The sequence below is a fragment of the Engraulis encrasicolus genome, chromosome 20 (assembly GCF_034702125.1).
Source record: "Engraulis encrasicolus isolate BLACKSEA-1 chromosome 20, IST_EnEncr_1.0, whole genome shotgun sequence".
NCBI lineage: Eukaryota > Metazoa > Chordata > Actinopteri > Clupeiformes > Engraulidae > Engraulis > Engraulis encrasicolus.
Genome location: NC_085876.1, coordinates 41616344 through 41636026, shown reverse-complemented (window position 1 = coordinate 41636026; position 19683 = coordinate 41616344). Strand labels below are relative to the sequence as shown.

At 46.9% G+C, this 19683-nt stretch overlaps 1 protein-coding gene across 1 annotated transcript in view; it reads right to left on the bottom strand.

Annotated features, from left to right (window-relative positions):
* Positions 1-7446: 7446 nt before the first annotated feature.
* pex1 (peroxisomal biogenesis factor 1) overlaps positions 7447-19683 on the bottom strand; it is a 39607-nt gene continuing 27370 nt past the window's right edge. Inside the window, 4 exon segments of the mRNA XM_063185068.1 lie at positions 7447-7874; positions 9429-9589; positions 10388-10582; positions 14945-15211. Of these exon segments, the coding sequence (XP_063041138.1) occupies positions 7796-7874; positions 9429-9589; positions 10388-10582; positions 14945-15211 (702 nt within the window). The 3' untranslated portion in view covers positions 7447-7795.

The following is a 19683-nucleotide window of genomic DNA, read 5'->3' as shown; positions in this document are numbered from 1 at the left end:
GGCCGCGTTTTTTACCGGCGTCTGTGAAAATACATTGAAACATATCTGTCCTTACACACCAACTGGCGGTAGTCAGGCGGGAGCCGGCTCCGCACCACGCTGCATTTGGAAAATAGAACTCGAGCGTATTTTTCACGCCGGCGACAGGCGGTGTCTCATTCAAATGAATGGCAAAGTAGCACGCTAGCTTTAGCTGTGGGTTTTTTTTTAACAGGACTGGCCGCGCACGCCGACGCTGTCAGTGTGAAAGGCAGAGAAAAACACACCGGCCGAAACTAAGCAGAAAGACCGCGTTCGTCCCGCGACCGTTCCGTTCCGCCTTGGTATGTTTTGGCCCTTACCCCTCAAATACCGAGCAAAAACCGAACCAAACGGAACAAGATTCAGCAGAGGACGGAGCCACACCACACCAGACCTACTTCTCCTCCATGCTTTGCGGCGAGATTTATCACCCAAGTCCCAGCGAGTGAGCGTGTGGGGAGTAACATATTAAAACACAGTCGTGCACACAGGGCCGCTGACAGCTTAAGCTGGGCCCGGGACAAAGTCATCTGAAAGGGCCCCCTCACCCAATACATGCAAATATAATCAGGACCTCAAGTAAATGAAGAATGAATCACCGCACACTGGTATCTTTGCTGGTAGTTTATTTGTTCACCAAATAAACTACCAGCAAAGATAGCAGTGTGCGGTGATTCATCCTTCATTTTCTTGGATTACTCTTACTGCACATCACCAGCACCTGGACAGTGGTTGTGTACAGGGACGTTACTTTGAGTACTTTAATGAGGACCTCATTCTGGCCCCCCTCTCTCTCCCTGGGCCCGGGACCACTGACCCCTTTGTGCCCCCCTTGTCAGATTCCCAGGGTGCACTGCTCGCTCCTCTACTGGCAAGGGGAGCTGAGAGTCTTCAGGTAGGCCTACCCTACTCACTAATTTATAAGGCCCAGCTTTGCTATTCCCTCAGCTCTCCTCTCCGAGAAGTGCCCTGCACACTGAGTTCCAGTGGCACGCACGCACACATGTACACACATGCATGCACACCTGCCCACCGGCGCGTGCACACACACACACACACACACACATACACTCTATCTCTCACCCTCCATCCTTCTCACACACCCTTTCTCTTCATATCTCTCTCTCTCTCTCTCTCTCTCTCTCTCTCTCTCTCTCTCTCTCTCTCTCTCTCTCTCACACACACACACTCTCTCTCTCACACACACACACACACCCATACCCCCACCCACCCACCCACACACAGTGGGTCTTGGTCTTGGGGGACGATCACGCACACAGTGTCCCCTTACTAGTCCCCTCTCTGGGATGTCAGCTCTGCTTCAGATGTAGCCTACTGCAGCAAAGTCCATCTACCAGCATATTGGCCTTGAAGTAAAGCAAGACTGCAAGACATGAACAAGACCATGTGACCAAAGCACAGCAGGATCTGTTGCCCGCGCTCGTCTGATCTTAGCTGACTGGTGCAGTGATCCAACTGGTCTTACAGAATAGTATATGTGGCTTGTATATGTTTCGACCGGGTCAGGGTTGGGTTTTTTGTGTGTAAGATGTCTCTATGTATTCTGATTAATTTGATTGATCTATTATGATTCTTTGAATTTGTCTTGTGAAAGCCCCAGAATATTTAAATCTGGATATCCTTAAAATAGAAAAAATACTGTTATGAGTGGGCCATGCCAACCAAGGGTGATAAACCAACGCTGAAAGCTTTGGCCGACCCGAGACAGAGTCATTTGAAAGTTCCGCGGACGCAATACATGCCATGTAATGGGAACACGATTCTGGGCACCTTCTCTCCCTACAGGGCCCGGGCCATCTGACCCCTTTGTCCCCCCTGTCAGCTTCCGGGATTGTATCATTCATCATATTATGCATGCCGTAATCATGGCCACTGATCTGAACTCAAATACATACAGTAACACACTGAGACTCATGCCTCTTTTCCACTGCCAATTTTCTGGTAGACCTACAGCTCAACACAGCGTGACTCGGCACTTTTTGCTTTTCGAATAGGCATGACACAGCTCAATCGTAAAGCAAAAAGTGGCGGCTGAGTCGCACTGTGTCGAGCTGTAGGCCTACCAGAAAACCGGCAGTGGAAAAGAGGCATAAGTGAGCGCTCTAATATGCATGAGTCCACACAGTATGCTGCATACATGCCATGTAATGGGAACCCAATTCTGGGGCACCTTCTCTCCCTACAGGGCCTGGGCCAACTGACCCCTTTGTCCCCCCTGTCAGCTTCCCTGATCGTATTGTTCATCATGTTATGCCGCAATCATGGCCACTGATATAAACTCAAATACATAACACACTGAGACTAACGCCTCTTTTCCACTGCCGGTTTTCTGGTCGGCCTACAGCTCGACACGACGTGTCTCGGCCGCCACTTTTTGCGTTACGATTGAGCTGTGTCATATTTATTTGAAAAGCAAAAAGTGGCGGCCGAGTCGTGCTGTGTCGAGCTGTAGTAGGCCAACCAGAAAACAGAAAAGAGGCAAAAGTGAGCGCTCCAATATGCATGAGTCGACTCCACACGGCATGCTGCATGGCTGTCTCATAAAACCATCCTCCAAAAGACACACACAGACAGATGGCATTTGATTGGGTTTGTTTTGCTGGCTGGCGAGGGCCGGCTCGTTGCGTATTCACAGCTTTGTTGGTATTTGTCACAGCAAAACTGTCCCCAAACAAGCCCAGGCAGCTGCTTGCTGTGGCATCCCATCTCTTGAGGAGTGTGTCTGTGCGTGTCTGTGTGGTGTGTGTGTGTGTGTGTGTGTGTGTGTGTGTGTGTGTGTGTGTGTGTGTGTGTGTGTGTGTGTGTGTGTGTGTGTGTGTGTGTGTGTGTGTGTGCAGGCCCACCAACAATGGAGGACAAAGGGGTATGTTGTCCTGGACCCAGGGAGATAGGGGCCCCAGAATTGTCTCCCCATTACATTGTATGTATTGGGTAGTAGGGGGCCCTTTCAGCTGTCAGCGGCCCTGTGTGTGTGTGTGTGTCTTTGGGAGTGGGAGTGGAAAGTGTGTGTGTGTGTGTGTGTGTGTGTGCGTGGTGTGTGTGCGTGTGTGTGTGTGTGTGTGAGTGTGTGTGTGTGTGTGTGTGTGTGTGTGTGTGTGCAGGCGTGCGTGGGTGTGTGTGTGTGTGTGTGTGTGCGTGGTGTGTGTGCGTGTGTGTGTGTTTGTGTGAGTGTGTGTGTGTGTGTGTGTGTGTGTGTGTGTACCGCGTGCCATCTCATCATCTCTTTTTTTTGTGTCAGCTCCTGTCGCGCCGCGGTCCCCTCTCCAGCACTCTCTGATCTGTCACGATGAGAGCCCACGTCTTGTGATCATCTCTTTTTCTTTTCTTTTCTTTTTTTTTCTGCTTCATAAATATCTTTTTAAAAAAGAAGGATCTGAAGATGTCCTCTGTGTGAACCTGGTGTATTTTCAGCAGCTCATAGGGGAATATTTATAGAGGACATTTTCTTACAAGGGTTTTTGTATTTCTTTCTATCTGTTCTTATCGTTTGTTCTTTCAATCCATCATCTTTTTTTTTCTCTGTGTTCGCTCAGATCAAGACGATTTATCACACTGGAGCGACCCTGTCTCTCTGTGCATCTGTCTCCCTCTGACAAGCTGAAATCCCAATCTTTTCATCTCTCTCTCTCTCTCTCTCTCTCTTTTCATCTCTTTCTCTCTCTCTCATTCACCCAGCCTCTATCTTTCCATCTCTCTATTTCCCAAACCTCCATCTCTCTCTCTATCTCTCTCTCTCTCTATTTCTATCTCTCTCTCCCCTCAAACCTCTTTCTCTCTTCCTCTTTCCAAACATCTCTGAAGTCAATTTGGCAAATATAAACCTGTATTTTTTTCTGTCGTGTGTGTGCTCCACAAAGCAGTGGAACCAGCGGAGGGTAGCAGATGGATGCTGGGCAGGGCAGGGCAGGGGAGAGTGATTGGCAGCTCTGGGTAGCTCAACAGCAGCTCGCAGGGTGTACCGGGTGGGTCGTGCAAGGTGGAGGATCGTTCAGCTTCATGGGGGCAGGCTATGGTGTTGAGATCAATCAGCTGTTACCAGACAAATACACCTGCCGCGACAAGAGCAAGGCGAGCGACGGAAGTAATTGACTTTGTATTGAGTCGCGCGACAAAAGCGATTCTGGAGACTAGAGCGATTCGTGCGCCAAGAGCAACAGTTTGAAGTTGAAATCCTTTCAGCTTTCTATGACGTGGTTCGGCGACCAGCCGCGACAGCCAATGACTGTATAGAGGTCAGTGACCACAGCCAATGGGAATGTTTGAATGCTTTGCCTGGACATACGCTAGTCGCTTCAATCGTTCGTATCGCTCTTGCTGCACAGAAGCGATTCTCTGTCGCTTGAATTGCGTGTCGGCTGGTCTATTTGTCCGGTTACAATGGAGGAGGGCAAGTAATTACCGTAGGTCTCCCAGTGGGTAGAGTGACTGTGGGCACAGGAAGGGTATCTGGTGTGATATCAGTCAGCTGCTAGATTGGTGTCAGGGACAAGTAAGAAGATCTTTCAGCTGGTGTCCCTGCCTTGGCCAACCGGTTGGGCACTCGCCTGCCATGCGGCTGACCCGGGTTCGATTCCCGGGCTGGGTCCTTTGCCGACCCCTCCCCATCTCTCTCCGCATTCGCTTCCTGCCCAACTCACATCAAATAGCGGGTCTTTCTCAAAACCTAGGACAGTGTATCCAATCACTGGGCGTGACTAATTAGGCTGATACACTTGGAAGGACACTGGCCTAGGTTTTGAGAAAGACCCAAAGTCGAAAAAGTCAGCTGGTATACTGGGCACGGTGAGGATTTTGTATGTTTGAGAATGAACTCAGCTGGAGCAACGCGAAAACCTGTGTCAAAAATGTCATCGCACATTAATGCAAGTCATCGCACAAGTAGGACTGCACGACTATAGAAAAAAATATAATCAGGAGGATCATTTGGGTCAAAATTGAAATCACGATTATTTAACAACAACAAATAACTGCATTTTGTGCAGAATGTTATTTAAAATCACAAAATAAAATATAATCAAGAATGTATTATACATACAGTAAAAGTGGATTGTAATAATGATATAAAAGGCAACAGCATGAAGCTTAGGTGGGCCTACAGACGTTTGGCCAGAAATACCAGTCTGTTCTGTCTTCAAGGACGCCCGAAGGCAGGTCACTGTAACAGCCACAATTATTAATCATTGTTGCAAAAATCACAATTTTCAATTAATTTCGATTAATTGTGCAACCCTAGACACAAGCATCTCCTCAAATGGCAATACATGTAACACGCACAGGGGTGATAGTGAAAACAAAATCCTGGGCCTGAACTTTTCCCCCTGCTCTAACGATGACGACAAGATACTGCATAGTAGGTAACGTAGGCCTGTTTTGACACATATTCAAACATTTAATAGCCTGTGTATGACCATTATTCATGCCTGATAGTAAAAGAAAACTCTGAACTCTGAACACGCATCAAGTATAAAAAATTAACATGTTTTGCTATACATTGATGCAAAATGGCAGCCGAAGCATATGAATGCGTATGATCATTCAGCTGCTAGACTGGCCGCAGTGTGACTACAGCGTGAGAATGAACACAGCTGGTATCACAGTATCACCAGAGATTCTTTAAGAATAGAGATATGCCAACATAATAGGTTTCTATGGGCACCTACCGACCAGGTTCCGGTCTGCCTAAAGGGGCGTGTCATAATGCTCCTACAATGAATAGAACAGTCCTTAGGTATGCCTAGGTCTGCCTAAGGGGGGCCATAATAGAACCAGGAAACAATGGGCCAATGGAACCTCTCTCTCTCTACTCTCTCTGGTATCACCTCTGAGGGATTGGAATGAAAATATTTTTTGCTTTATTCTCTGCTGGTGGTTTGGGTCCTTCCGTTGCGTTTTGCTGATTTATTTTTGTTCTCTTCATACATTTTTCAGCAAGGTACATTTCGATCAGGTGGAAGTAAGGGGGGGAACACTTTGCAAACTGAACACTTCTCTCCAATTCCGGGGCGCATGGACTTGAAATATACCTAAACTATAAAAGGAATAGGAAAACACAGAGGTGGGGGGAGGGGGGCAGACAGAGACAACAAGGTGTGCAGCTGACTGGTTGACTGCACAGGGCTACAGAGTAACTAGCAGGGCCGCTCACAGCTTTGGCTGGGCCCGGGCGGGACAAAGACATCTGAAAGGGCCCCAAACCCAATCATTACAATGTAATGATGAGGACCCCTCTCTCCCTGGGCCCGGGACAAGTGGCCCCTTTGTCCCCCCCTGTCGGCTTCCCTAAGAGTAAGTATGCTAGGATGTAATTGAACTGTTCCACAGATGACTCCAGGCAGACCCAAGGCTTCTTGACTTGCACACCAATTGCTTTGATCCTCTTCCCACTTCCTTCAGTGAAAAATTGAACCACAACACCCTTGTGGGCTCGACTACTCATCTCTGACTGTCATCCTTGTCAACGTTCCTCCTCTCTCTCTTTTTTTGTTTTTCTCCATAGCCACCTCTTCTCCCTCTTTGTCTTTTCCGGCTTCTGCTTTTGTGTTTTGCTCATGGGTGTTCAGTCACACACATCACACACACACACACACACACACACACACACACACACACACACACACACACACACACACACACACACACACACACACACACACACACACACACACCTAGAATGTACAAGTAGAACCTCCTTTGTTCTCAGCGTGAAGTCAGGAGAAATAGGCCCCTAACAGCCAGTAGCCAAAACATGCCGGTACTGTAAGTGTGTCAGCAGCAGCAGAGAGAGAGAGAGAGAGAGAGAGAGAGAGAGAGAGAGAGAGAGAGAGAGAGAGAGAGAGAGAGAGAGAGAGAGAGACAGAGAGAGAGAGAGAGAGAGAGAGAGAGAGAGAGAGAGAGAGAGAGAGAGAGAGAGAGACACACACACACACACACAGCAGAGAGACGGAGAGACAGGCAGAGAAACTAACCAGATAAAGAACACTTACAGCCTACAGCCTGTAAAAAACATCAACTATCAAATTAAAAGCAGATCGAATTCAAACCACACACCAGCAGAATTCTCTCTCTCTCTCACACACACACACACACACACACACACACACACACACACATATAAAAACACATGCACACGCACACACACTCGCACAGCTGAGGGGATTGAATGCTGACAAGCAGTTGAGCAGACCAGGGGGTGAAACTGTCGGCTGTGCACAAAGTGTGCTTATTTGGTGTTGGAGCAATAAATAATGTGTATGTTGTCAATGAATTGGGAATCATAAACCAGCTCTTTGTGAAATGTGTGAACATTGCCCCCTACTGGTAGGATCAGTGTTTTCACCTGAAGTGACGGAACAAAATGATCGCACCATACCCTCATCATCATTTTAACATTTTTATTTAGCTTTCTCCATTAATAAAACGATACTTCATTTAAAAAAAAAAACCTCACAGCTTCAGTCAAACGTGTTATAATCATTACTTTCTTTTTTAAATTATTTAAATTATGTACATCAGTCGCAATGCAACATGATTACATTTCCTTCCATATATACACTGTTCATGTGTAAACGCTAACAGAATACCTGCAATACAATTAACAGTATCGATTGCCTCCATGGCAATGCTCAATGGTACAGTAACACTAAAATTGCCGGTGTGTGTGCGTGTGTGTGTGCGTATGTGTGTGTGTGCGTATGTGTGTGTGTGTGTGTATGTGTGTGTGTGGTATGTGTGCGTGTGCGTGCATGCGTGTGCATTATGCCAATGTCACTCTTTGGCCTGGTTTGACTGCACTGTGTGTCTTTGACTCTCGAGAGGCTCCGAAAGATTCATACCTGTAAAGAAAACAGACAGACACAGACACAGACAGACACAAAAAATGAGCTGGAATGTAAACATCTCATCTTAAGCCCAATTCGGACGGGGCTTTTATTACCTATGGACCCCCGGTAATTCGGAATAACTACGGAGAATGTCTAAGTTTTTAGTCCTGTGCAAATGTGCCATGTCCGCGATTTGAGAGGTAATATAATTCCGCCGCGAATTACCTACTGTATTTCGGCGAAACACAGACGTCCTGGGGTAATTTTACATAGGCGCGCCGTCTGCACCCCATTCTAATGTCTGTGAGTTCAGTAAATAACAGACGTTTATTTATCCCGTCCAAATGCGCCCCGAAAAATCACTGAGGTCCGGGGGTAATTGCGAATTACCAGGGGTCCATAGGTAATATTTATCCCGACCGAATCGGGCTTAAGTATGCCATTATTCCCTGTTGAATTGATTTAGAAAGGTACACGATCGATGTAACCGTTTTATGTATCTTTGTATGTGTAAGGGTAGGTGCGGATGTATGCTGTTATAGCTGTATATGCTGATATGCAACGTGAGAGTGTGTGTGTGTGTGTGTGTGTGTGTGTGTGTGTGTGTGTGTGTGTGTGTGTGTGTGTGTGTGTGTGTGTGTGTGTGTGTGTGTGTGTGTGTGTGTGTGTGTGTGTGTGTGTGTGTGTGTGTTCAAGGATTCAAGGATTCAAGGATATTTATTTGTCATGTACATAGAGACACTTTCGTGTCACTTGTAATGAAATGCATGGCCGTTGCAAAACAAGTGTGCAGAAGAAGGGTGAAGAAGAAATAAAATAAAAATAAAAATAAAAGGTGTGTATGTATGTGTGTGTGTGTGTGTGTGTGTGTGTGTGTGTGTGTGTGTGTGTGTGTGTGTGTGTGTGTGTGTGTGTGTGTGTGTGTGTGTGTGTGTGTGTGTGTGTGTGTTCAATCAAAGTAATTAGGAGGAATTCAGTAAGCAAATGGCATGAGGAAAAAAGCTCTTTCTCAGACTTTCACTTCTAGCTCTGTGACAGCACAGTCGCCTTCCAGATCTCATGCATGCGTCTCTCTATTTGTCTATGTGTGTGTCTTCAGTACACGTGCACATGTGCTTGCAGGTATGCCTATGTGCGCGTCGTGGTTGTATATATAAGTGCAGGGCTGAACTGGGGGAGAAATAAGGCCTGGGCAATTTTAGCTTAAAGGGGCCCCTCATAATTAACACTGACTCACCGGTGGGCTCTGCACCCTTGTGGCTAAGTGTGTATGTGTAAGTGTAGGAGCCAACTCACATGTGTGTGTATCTGCTCCAGTCCTCGGTGGTGTGTGTTTGTGTGTGCGTGTGCGTGCGTGCGTGAGTGTATGCATGCATGTGTCTCTCTATTTGTGTGTGTGTGTGTGTCTGCACGTTATCCCTATGTATGTGTGGTTGTATGTATCCCGCATGTGTATACAGATACGGGTGTACCATCTGTATAAGCGGAGGACCAACTCACATGTGTGTGTATCTGTTCCAGTCCTGGATAAGTGTGTATGTGTAAGCAAGCGGAGGACCAACTCACATGTGTGTGTATCTGTTCCAGTCCTGGGTGGTGACGGAGGGTCGTGTGGAGATGAGGGCAGCCGTCAGGTGGGCCTGGCTGAGGAGCAGGGAGGAGGCCTTGGTGGTGGGGTTAGGGGGGGCACCGGGACCGGAACCTGCCTGCAGCTGACAAGACTCCTCCTGCGGGGGGGGGGGCGGAGAGGGAAGCACAGGGAATAGAAGTATAGTCAGAGAGAGAGTAGAGAGAAAGAATCTCTAGTATAGTAGTGGGAAGTATAGTGTGTGTGTGTGTGTGTGTGTGTGTGTGTGTGTGTGTGTGTGTGTGTGTGTGTGTGTGTGTGTGTGTCATAGGTGCCGGAAAGGGGGATGCAGTGGTGCACTAGCCTCCTCACTTTTGGGCTCCCCAAATGAGGCTTCCTAAACTTTTACTGCAGACAAATGAGTGGAGTACAGCAGTATTAAGTGAAAGTGAAAGTGAAAGCCCATTGGGAAACTCCAACTCCCATTGTCATTGTCACACAGCACTCCACAGCACACAAGTGAACACTGCACACCACGAAATTGCATTTATGCCTCACCCGTGCAAGGGGGCAGCCCTCAGTGGCGCCCCATGGGGAGCAGTGCGGTGGTACGGTACCATGCTCAGGGTACCTCAGTCATGGAGGAGGATGGGGGAGAGCACTGGTTGATTACTCCCCCCACCAACCTGGCGGGTCGGGAGTCGAACCGGCAACCTCTGGGATGCAAGTCTGACGCCCTAACCGCTCACCCATGACTGCCCTTACATTGTCTTAACATTGTTAAGGAATAGCAAGAAAAACAATGCACCACCACTTTAAAACTCGTTCCGACGCCCTTGGTGTGTGTGTGTATGTGTGTGTGTGTGTGTTAATTATGGAATTTATACTCTACTGTACTGCAATTTGGAATAAGAAATGAATTGTGTAAGTGTGACAGGCTGGAGATAAAGCTACTCACTGTGGCGCGGCGGTAGCTGCTCTTGAGGGTGCTGACGTCTGCGCGTAGCCTCTCGGCCTGCTCGTGGGAGAGCTCCTGGAAGCCCTGCTGCACGGAGGCCATGTAGGCCGGAGCCGGGGATGAGCCGGCCTCCCTCACCAGCGCCCCCGTCAGGTCGTGGCCGGTAGAGCCCGGGCCAGAAAGCCCGAAGCAATGCTGCAAGCGACAGATCGAGAGGAGATCAGGTGATAGTATTGTACTGTATTGATTGTGATATGCCCTTATTCTCCTGACCTCCACATTATTTTTTCTTTTTGTTTGTTTTTGTATTTGCCTTGCCTCTATAAAAAATACCATAAATAAAAAGTATCAAAAAAAAAGAGGAGATCAGGTGGAGTTATACCGCTAGGGACACATAGCAGGCGAGACGAGCAAGGCGAAGAGAGGCGACATTCTGTGTTCCCTTCTGACAGCTCAACTGTCATCAGGTCGGCGAATCAAATGGAATGGAACAGTTGTATTGTTGATTTGATTGGGCTGCCGCAGGCGAATTCGCTCCTCATTTGCATAATTTCGCTCCTGTTCACTTGCCTTCGCCTCTCTCATAGGAATGAATGAAAGTTCACTTTGCTTGGCCAAATTCGCGTCTAAGAGTCCCTACTGTAAGAGAGACAACCTCATCACCTGCTAAATCAAACCCATGATATATAGTTTTTCTTTTCTTGCCTTTATTGGATAGGACAGTTTGAGAAGAGACGTGAAAGTAATGAGAGAGAGAGAGAGAGAGAGAGAGAGAGAGAGAGAGAGAGAGAGAGAGAGAGAGAGAGAGAGAGAGAGAGAGAGAGGGGGAGAGAGAGGGAGAGAGAGAGAGACAGGGGAGGATCCAGAAACGGCCTCGGTCCAAAATCCGAGCCCAGGCCAAACAAACCATTAATGCTTGATATTTTTTCTACATGAAGATGAAGATGGCTACCAAGACCCTCTTGCGTCACTCTTGCGCCACTCTTGCGCCACTTCCAGTTATACCACCTATACCACAGGGATATGATCGGCAGGTAGCATATCTGACTCTCTTTGGACGAGGAACGAACGAACGAAGGAAGTCATTTCGAGCGAACGAAGCCACGGAAGCGAACGAAGCCACGGAAGCGAACGAAGCGACGGAAGTCATTTTTTCTCTATGGAGAGCATGCGACCGGCGCTATCAAAGCGAATTCACCAGGAGCGAAGCCTCTTGAGCGACCAGAGCGAATTTTGACGATTAAACTCAAGCTAATAGTAGTCGAATTCGCTCTGACGCGGTTCGGCGAAAACCAATTGGAACGCTCATATTATATCATATCATATATACATGGATTGCATTTTTTTTTTTTAAACAATACTCTACATTTCAATTCTCCAACATACCTGAAAATAGAGCTTTGGATATACAGTATATGGTTTTAAAGTGCCTTTCTATGAAGCTGCGGTGGACAAAACCCTTTCCTGGCTGAAGGGCCACCTCTGGGGTTTTCACACCCTGACAGATTACAGTACAGAGTACACAAGCAGCCAGGTGACCTAGAAAAGCAGCCGAGGAGGAATGCTCCTGCTAACTGGTATGGCCTGGGGTGCATTTCTGGAAAGCGTAGTTGTTAGCAGTTAGCAACTTTGGTAGTTGCCAATGGGAAATTGCATTGCAGCCAACAAAGTAGCTAACATAGTTAGGAACTACGTTTTCCAGAAATGCACCCCAGGAAAGCCGACAGGGGGGTAGGGGCAAAGGGGACAGTTGTCCCGGGCCCAGGGAATGAGGGGCCAGGAATTGGGACCTCATTACATTGTATGTATTGAGAGTGGGCCCTTTCAGATGATTTTGTCCCGGGCGCGGTCAAAGCTGTCAGCGGCCCTGGGTATGGCAGCACAAGACGCACCTGCCTCACTGCCAGACTCGTTAATATAACAAAATGTTAGGGGGGAAACATACTGTATTTTTGCCGAGCCGGTAAATTGCCAGCTAAAAATGTTGAAGCCGTAATTGGCTTCTCTTGAGACGACAGCTTGTTGGAGAAATTGCGTTTTGCCTTTTGACCAGTCTTTGACTGGAAAATATGAAATAATTTAAGACCATTGCACAAAAATAAAATATTCCCAGGTAAGGGGTCCATCTGCGAGACCAGAGCCATAGTTTTAGCTTATACAAAGCCAGTTGGATTGAAGCACATGAAGGAAAATGATGAAACGAGTGTATGTGAGTCTTGCGAGGCGCGCTGGGCAACAAATGCCCTCATGTGGAACATTGATCGGGAGCTAAATATGAAATGTGATCAATAACAAACATAGACTCTCCCTGCTTCAGAAGCACCACTCAGGAGATTAAACAGCGCCGCATGGAACATTATTCATTCAACATGCACCAATGTAATCTGCATTCACAGTGCCAGCCCGCCTGAAATTTCTTTTTGATACCGCAATATTTCATACAAACATAAAACTGTATTGGCCATTGTCCTCATGAGATGTATGTTCTGTACCTCTGGTATAGGCAGAGACGTTAGAACTAAGAAAATCTTTGGTATAGGCGTATTGATACTCTATGGAACACACTATGCTTTCATCCTCCCAACAGTCCCTGCACACAAGAAGGCTTTGCCATGCAAAGATTGCATGGTCACAGATTTTAAATATCTAGGAGTCATTCTAGACTCCAATCTTTCTTTTAAAAAACATATAAAAATGATAACAAAAAAAAATAAAATTTAATCTCTACAACTTCAGGCACATAAGAGGTGCTATGTCAAATAGTGCTGCTCTGACATACTTGCATGCAATGATATTTTCTCACCTAAGCTATTGCATTACTAGCTGGACCATGGTGGGATCCACTACTCTCAAACCATTGGAGAGTTTATTTAAAAAAGCACTTAACATTTTAGATAAAAAACCTCTTTCATACCACCATTGTAACATTTTAGATAAGTACAACCTATTGAGTTTTGACAATTTCTGTAAATTCTCCTATAGCTGTCTTTTTTATAAAACTTTGCATGGCCTGGCGCCACCTTGTTTACAGGATTTTATAAAATATCGTCAAACACGAGTAACTCGAGCAGTGGTCAATAAAGATGTAGAGATTCCTTTCAGGAAAACCTCTTTCAGCCAAAATGCATTATCTACTAAAGGCGGCACATTATGGAACTCTATTCCACTGCATATAAGGGAATGTCCCTCTTTAGCCACCTTTAAGATGGAGTATAAAAAGTGGCTTCGAGCCCAACAAATATGTTCACACTGATGGTCTGAGCCTCTACACTGTACACGCACACACGCACACACACACTCACATAACACATGGCCCTATTTTGGGACCTTTTTCTTTTCTCTTTTCCTTTTATTTACATGCATGCCTTTTGCTTCTGTAGTGGGTTTTATTTCTTTTGTTACTAACAGTCTGTTTTATTTTAAATTCTATTGCTTGTAAACATCTAGCCTGCCTATTGGACACCAGATGGAAATTAGCCCTTGGGCTACAATCTGGCATATTTACATATATGTACATGTATGTATATGTTCATTAATGTGCAATGTCCTGAAGAAATAAAGTAAAGTATAAATAAAGTAAAGCAAGAGAGACGGCAATAATAATCTGTTTAAGCTTTTGTTATTAGAACCATGAGATCTGTATTAAAATGTGAAGAGAGGTTTATGTGAAATGTGAAGAGATAACAAACACAAGAGCTCTCAAAGAGCACAGGCCTTCGCCAAGCCAGCTCATATCAGCAGCGAAATCAAATCAACTTCAGGTAATGATGGAAAGCTCGCACATCCACAGGAACGTCTGACCTGGGAGCAGGACCACAAGTGACTTGATGATAGTGAGAAAAAGTCCGCTGACGACCAGGATTTCTTTTGCTCCCAAAATTTATTTTAGCGTGACGTTTCGGGTTTTACCCCTTCTTCAGACGTCAGAAATTAAATTTTGGGAGCAAAAGAAATCCTGGTCGTCAGCGGACTTTTTCTCACTATCATCAAATCAACTTGAGCCATGGTTCATACCAACAGACTCTACAGTCAGAATGATTTTCAGAACAATACATCTACTATTGCTGTTATTTTGTAGTAACCTCTTCGTCTCCAGTTGCGGCTTCACTTGCTATCCTCAATGAATGAAGTCTTTTGTAAGTAAATCCTTCCAACATTTTGTCGACTTATTTTGTAAGCCAACAAACTTACAAATAATCTTAACAAATAAACACAATCCCTGGTGAAATCATTAGCTCCTTAGCAGAGGTTAGCATGTGTTGGTTGGTTGTTGCTAAACGCAAACGTGTGGGGAGGCCATGACTCACTAGCCAGGCCATGCCCTCCTCGTGACGCAACACCTGAAGCGTTGCTTCTAGTCAGGCCAAGAGCGATACAAATACCGTTTCTGAGCTACCTAACAATCGGGAAACTCCTCCCACTTTGTCTAGAAGCATACAACCATTAGCAAACCAAGGGAGGCAGTTCACCCATGCCATTTGGGAAATTGCTACGTTCTTGGTCAGATCAAGTCTCCAAGAGATTTGAAAGTCGATGATAATCAGGCTAATGACTCACCAGGTCAGGTGGGGAGGGGTTGTCCAGCTCGGACTCGTAGGAGCTGCCAAAGTAGAGTCTCCAGGCGTTGGCCTGCATGACGCCGCGTCTGCTGTGTTCCCCAGCGTGCTCCAGCAGCATGGCGGCCCCCGATGCGGTGGCGGCGGCGGCAGCAGGGGGCTCCAGGCCGCTGTCCCCTTCCCCCGCAGAGTCGTCGGAGCCGCTGCTGGGGTTCAGGAAGATCATGGAGGACAGGCTGACATCGCTGTCCGAACCCGAGCCCAACTCCTAAGTGAGACACAGGTGACAGCGTTCATTGTCGATTCTTTACTTTGTTTTATTATTATTAGAGATGTACAGGATCCAAGATCCGGTTCTGGATCCGGCAGGACAATAGGGTTTTTCAGACTATCCGGATCCGGCAGGATCTTAAGCAGTGGATCTGGTATCCGGCAGTTACTTAAAAATCAGGATCTGGGGCATCTCTACTTATTACATAGCCTAGGCTTTTCAGCCTCACACAGCACAACCCCAATCGCTGCATGTGAAAGCGGCCGTTGAAGGCAGTGTGGCAGCAAGCCTATGAGTCTGAAAAATAGTTTGCGCCAACGTAATAAAAAGGGCCCACGTGTGCGAGTTGGCTGTGTGTTTCAACCCTTTCGTATTATCCGGTATCCGGTTCCGGATCCAGCAGGATCTTAAGCAGTGAATCCGGTATCCGACAGGATCCTAAAAATCAGGATCCGGTGCATCTTTAATTATTATTATTATTATGTTGTTTTGTTATTATGTTATTATTCAACTTAAGCCCAACTCCTCGAGAGACAGACAGGTGAACACAAAGGATAAAAAAGAGAAAAAGAGATAAACAAAATCAAATATGTGTGCTACGCTAAATGCTAAGTGCAAAATGTAGTGTACAGAAGGAAACAGTCCGTGTTTGTGTGGGTTGTATGTACTGTCGGATCCTCAGTGGGTGCAGACTGTGGCACTTTCTAGCACTCTAACATAACATGCTCAAAGGTGTCAATCCAAGGTACAAAAAGTAAAAAAAAACCCAGCCACATATTTGATCCAACCAGATCTGAATTACATTATTACATTATATTGCATTTGGCAGACGCTTTATAACCAAAGCGACTTTCAAAAGAGGACATATTCAAGCCAACATCACAAGCAAATACAATGTGCACAGGAGATATACAGAACAACAAGTGCAGTTGCAGAGGGGTTAGTTTTTTTTTTTTTTTTAAATTAAAGAGTAAATAACGAGTACACACACACAAACTAACTAAACTAAACATCATGTCAGGAGTCTGCCCTGGGGCAAGGCCAGTTCAAGCATTAGTCTAGTAGATTCTCTCGAAAGAGGAAGGTCTTCAGTTGTTTCTTGAAGGCTGCAAGAGATGTGCTTAGTCTTGCTGCCTCTGGGAGACCGTTCCACCACTTGGGTACCACAACGGAGAACAATCTTGACTGGGAGTACATAGAGCGACTGGATGGCAGAGCCAGACGGCTTGTGCTGGATGAGCGCAGTTCTCTTCCAGTAACATAGGGCGTTAGTAGGTCCTTCAGATAAGCTGGGGCCGTTCCTGTGATGGTTTTGTAGGCAAGGGTCAATGCCTTGTGCTTGATCCGGGCGGCGATCGGTAACCAGTGCAACTCAATAAATAGAGGAGTAACATGGGTCCTTTTGGGTTGATTGAATATCAACCGTGCCGCCGCATTCTGGATCATCTGCAGAGGTTTTAGCGCACAAGCAGGTAGGCCTGTCATGAGTGACTTGCAGTAGTCAACGCGGGACAGGACAGTGGCCTGCACCAGTCGTTGTGTAGAATATTGTGTCAGCACAGGTCTGATATTCCGTACGTTGGACATCTGGAATCGACAGGTCCGGGTGACTGAGTTGATGTAGTTGGAGCACGACAGCTCATCATCAATCATGACGCCAAGGTTTTTGGCGACTTTGTTTGGGGTCACGATGGTGGAGCCTATCTTGAGGTTGATGTTGTGACTGAGCAACTCTTTAGCTGGGATCACCAGGAGCTCTGTCTTGGCCAGGTTCAGCTGTAGGTGGTGGTCCTTCATCCATGTTGACAAATCGGTGAGGCAGGCAGAGATGCGTTCTGAAACCGTGGTGTCATCTGGACGGAACGACAGGTACATCTGGGTGTCATCAGCATAGCAGTGGTAGGAGAACCCATGTGTTTGAATGACACGTCCCAGGGAGGAGGTGTATATTGCAAACAGAAGGGGTCCCAGCACTGATCCTTGGGGTACGCCTGTGGAGAGGGTGTGAGTCGTAGACAGTTTCACTTGTCAAGACACACTGAAGGTGCGTCCAGAGAGGTAGGAGTTTAACCATGACTGGACAACGCCAGTGATTCCCATGGTCATGAGTATCCTCAGGAGTATCTTGTGGTTGACTGTGTCAAAGGCTGCAGACAGGTCTAGTAGGATGAGGACCGAGGATAGTCCTTCCGTTCTTGCAGTCCTTAGAGCTTCAGTCACTGAGAGTAACGCAGTTTCAGCTGATAATGAAAACTTTACACACTTTGCAAGAGCTACTGGTGAATCTCTCAGTCATCTAGAAGGAAAAAGTTTGTCATACCTAAGTTATGGTGGGAGGGAGGGAGGGAGAGAGACAGGGGAATGATCGGGAAATCACCTTGGGACCGGAAATGAACCCGGGTTCCCAGCATGACAGTGCAGTGCCCTACTGTTTGAGTCAAGGCAGGGCCATGGTTTTTACTTTCTGAACCTGGGTATGTTTTCCTCTGGGAAGTACCCACTTGCAGTAGGCTGCCCCCTGGGCTGAAGTGGATGGTACCCACCTGCAGTAGGCTGGATTGCTTTCCTCTGGTAGCGTTTTCAGGCCGACCAGAACGTAGCCGGTGCCCACACCAGTTACATTCAGAACTAAAGTGCTTATCTGCGAACTGCCCGTGTTCATACCGGACTCTGAACTTTTTCTGCACGAGACTGTGTTACTCTTATGAACCTGCTGACGGCCACGTTGTCGTCACGATTCGCGGAGAAAAAACAAGTATTGTGCGGCTCGCATTGCGAACCAACTTTCCGTTTTGCGAAAGCTAAAATCTTGTGCTTGAACACGACGGCCGGTTCGCGGGTAGGTGCGGGAACGGGCACCGGCGCGGTTCTCAGTTGGCCTGAATGCGCAATGGGAAGTACCCACTTGCAGTAGGCTGGCCCCTGGGCTGGAGTGGATGGTACCAGGGCTCTAAATTAACTTTTTCCACCACCAGCCAATTTGGCTAGTAGACATTCTCTCTGGGAACTACCCACCTGCTGGTAGGCTGGCCCCTGGGCTGTTGTGGATGTAATGTAATGTAATTTAATGTAATTTATTATATGGTTGTGACGTCATCGGTCGAATGCTCCATTCATTTCAACGGGGCTCCCCAACGTTCGCACGTCTGTTATTTTCCGATAACGGACGGGTTGGTCTATAACAGACCGCTGTCAATGGCAACAAGACTTTTCACTGCTAAAGCGACTTTTCAACAAGACTCTAATCAGCTGCTGTGATAGACTACACCTGTTGTCCTGGCTACCTAGCTGTTGCCTAGCGGTGTTCCACAACGGCACTGTTTTTTTTTTGCACAGCAACAATCTTAACATTAAATAGGCCTAAAGAAATGTCCCCGCCATGTGTGAATCATTTAAGTATATCCATATAATAAGCGGGTTAACTTTCGGCGAGTCGGTCGCTTTGTGGAATAGCTCCGCGTCGGGGTCTAAAGATTCTCTCTGTCGTGCTGCTATTCCACGGTAGCGACCTTCTCGCCGAACGTTAACCCTTACGTAAAGTCCCCACCTGCAGTAGGCTGTTGTGGATGTAATGTCATGTAACAATGTAATGTAATGTAAAATACCCACCTGCAGTAGGCTGGCCCCTGGGCTGTTGTGGATGTAATATGTATGGAATAGCGGACGACGAGGTGTCCTGATATCAAGGGAAATAATGGACGAGGCGGAGCGTTCTAAACAGCCCGACGGCGCAGCCAAAGGGCTGTTCGCTTCGCCAAGTCCATTTTCCCTTGATATCGGAACACCTCGAAGGCTGCTATTCCACTTCTCACCTGGTTACCAGCATTTAAGAATTTATTTATTCAATATGTTGATCTAAGGATTCGTGAGAAAGCAGATTCACCACTGCGCTTGGTACGTTGCTATGGGCACCACTTCCTAATCTAGTGAGACGCGCCATGTAAGGACGCGCACAGAATTTTGGGGTGACTTGACAACCAAATGCGATAGAATTGATGACTGGGTTTTTGACTTGACAACCAGATGCGATAGAATTAGTAACGGGGTCTTGACTAGACAACCAGATGCGATAGAACTAACGACGCGGTCTTGACTAGACAACCAGATGCGATAGAACTAGTAACGGCACTTCGCCAGAAAGTTAGAAAAGAAGCAACTTGGACGCCCGCACACCCGCATGACATCATAGGTGTCCTGCTACCGGGGAATAAAGGACACCTGCTCAGCCAATCAGAAGACGTTCCGTCTGCTCACTGGGTGATAAGTAAGGGTTAACGTTCGGCGAGAAGGTCGCTACCGTGGAATAGCAGCACGACAGAGAGAATCTTTAGACCCCGACGCGGAGCGGAGTCGGGTTCCTCTTGTTCTCTCTGAAGTGCTGCTATTCCACAAAGCGACCGACTCGCCGAAAGTTAACCCGCTTATTATATGGATATACTTAAATGATTCACACATGCGGGGACATTTCT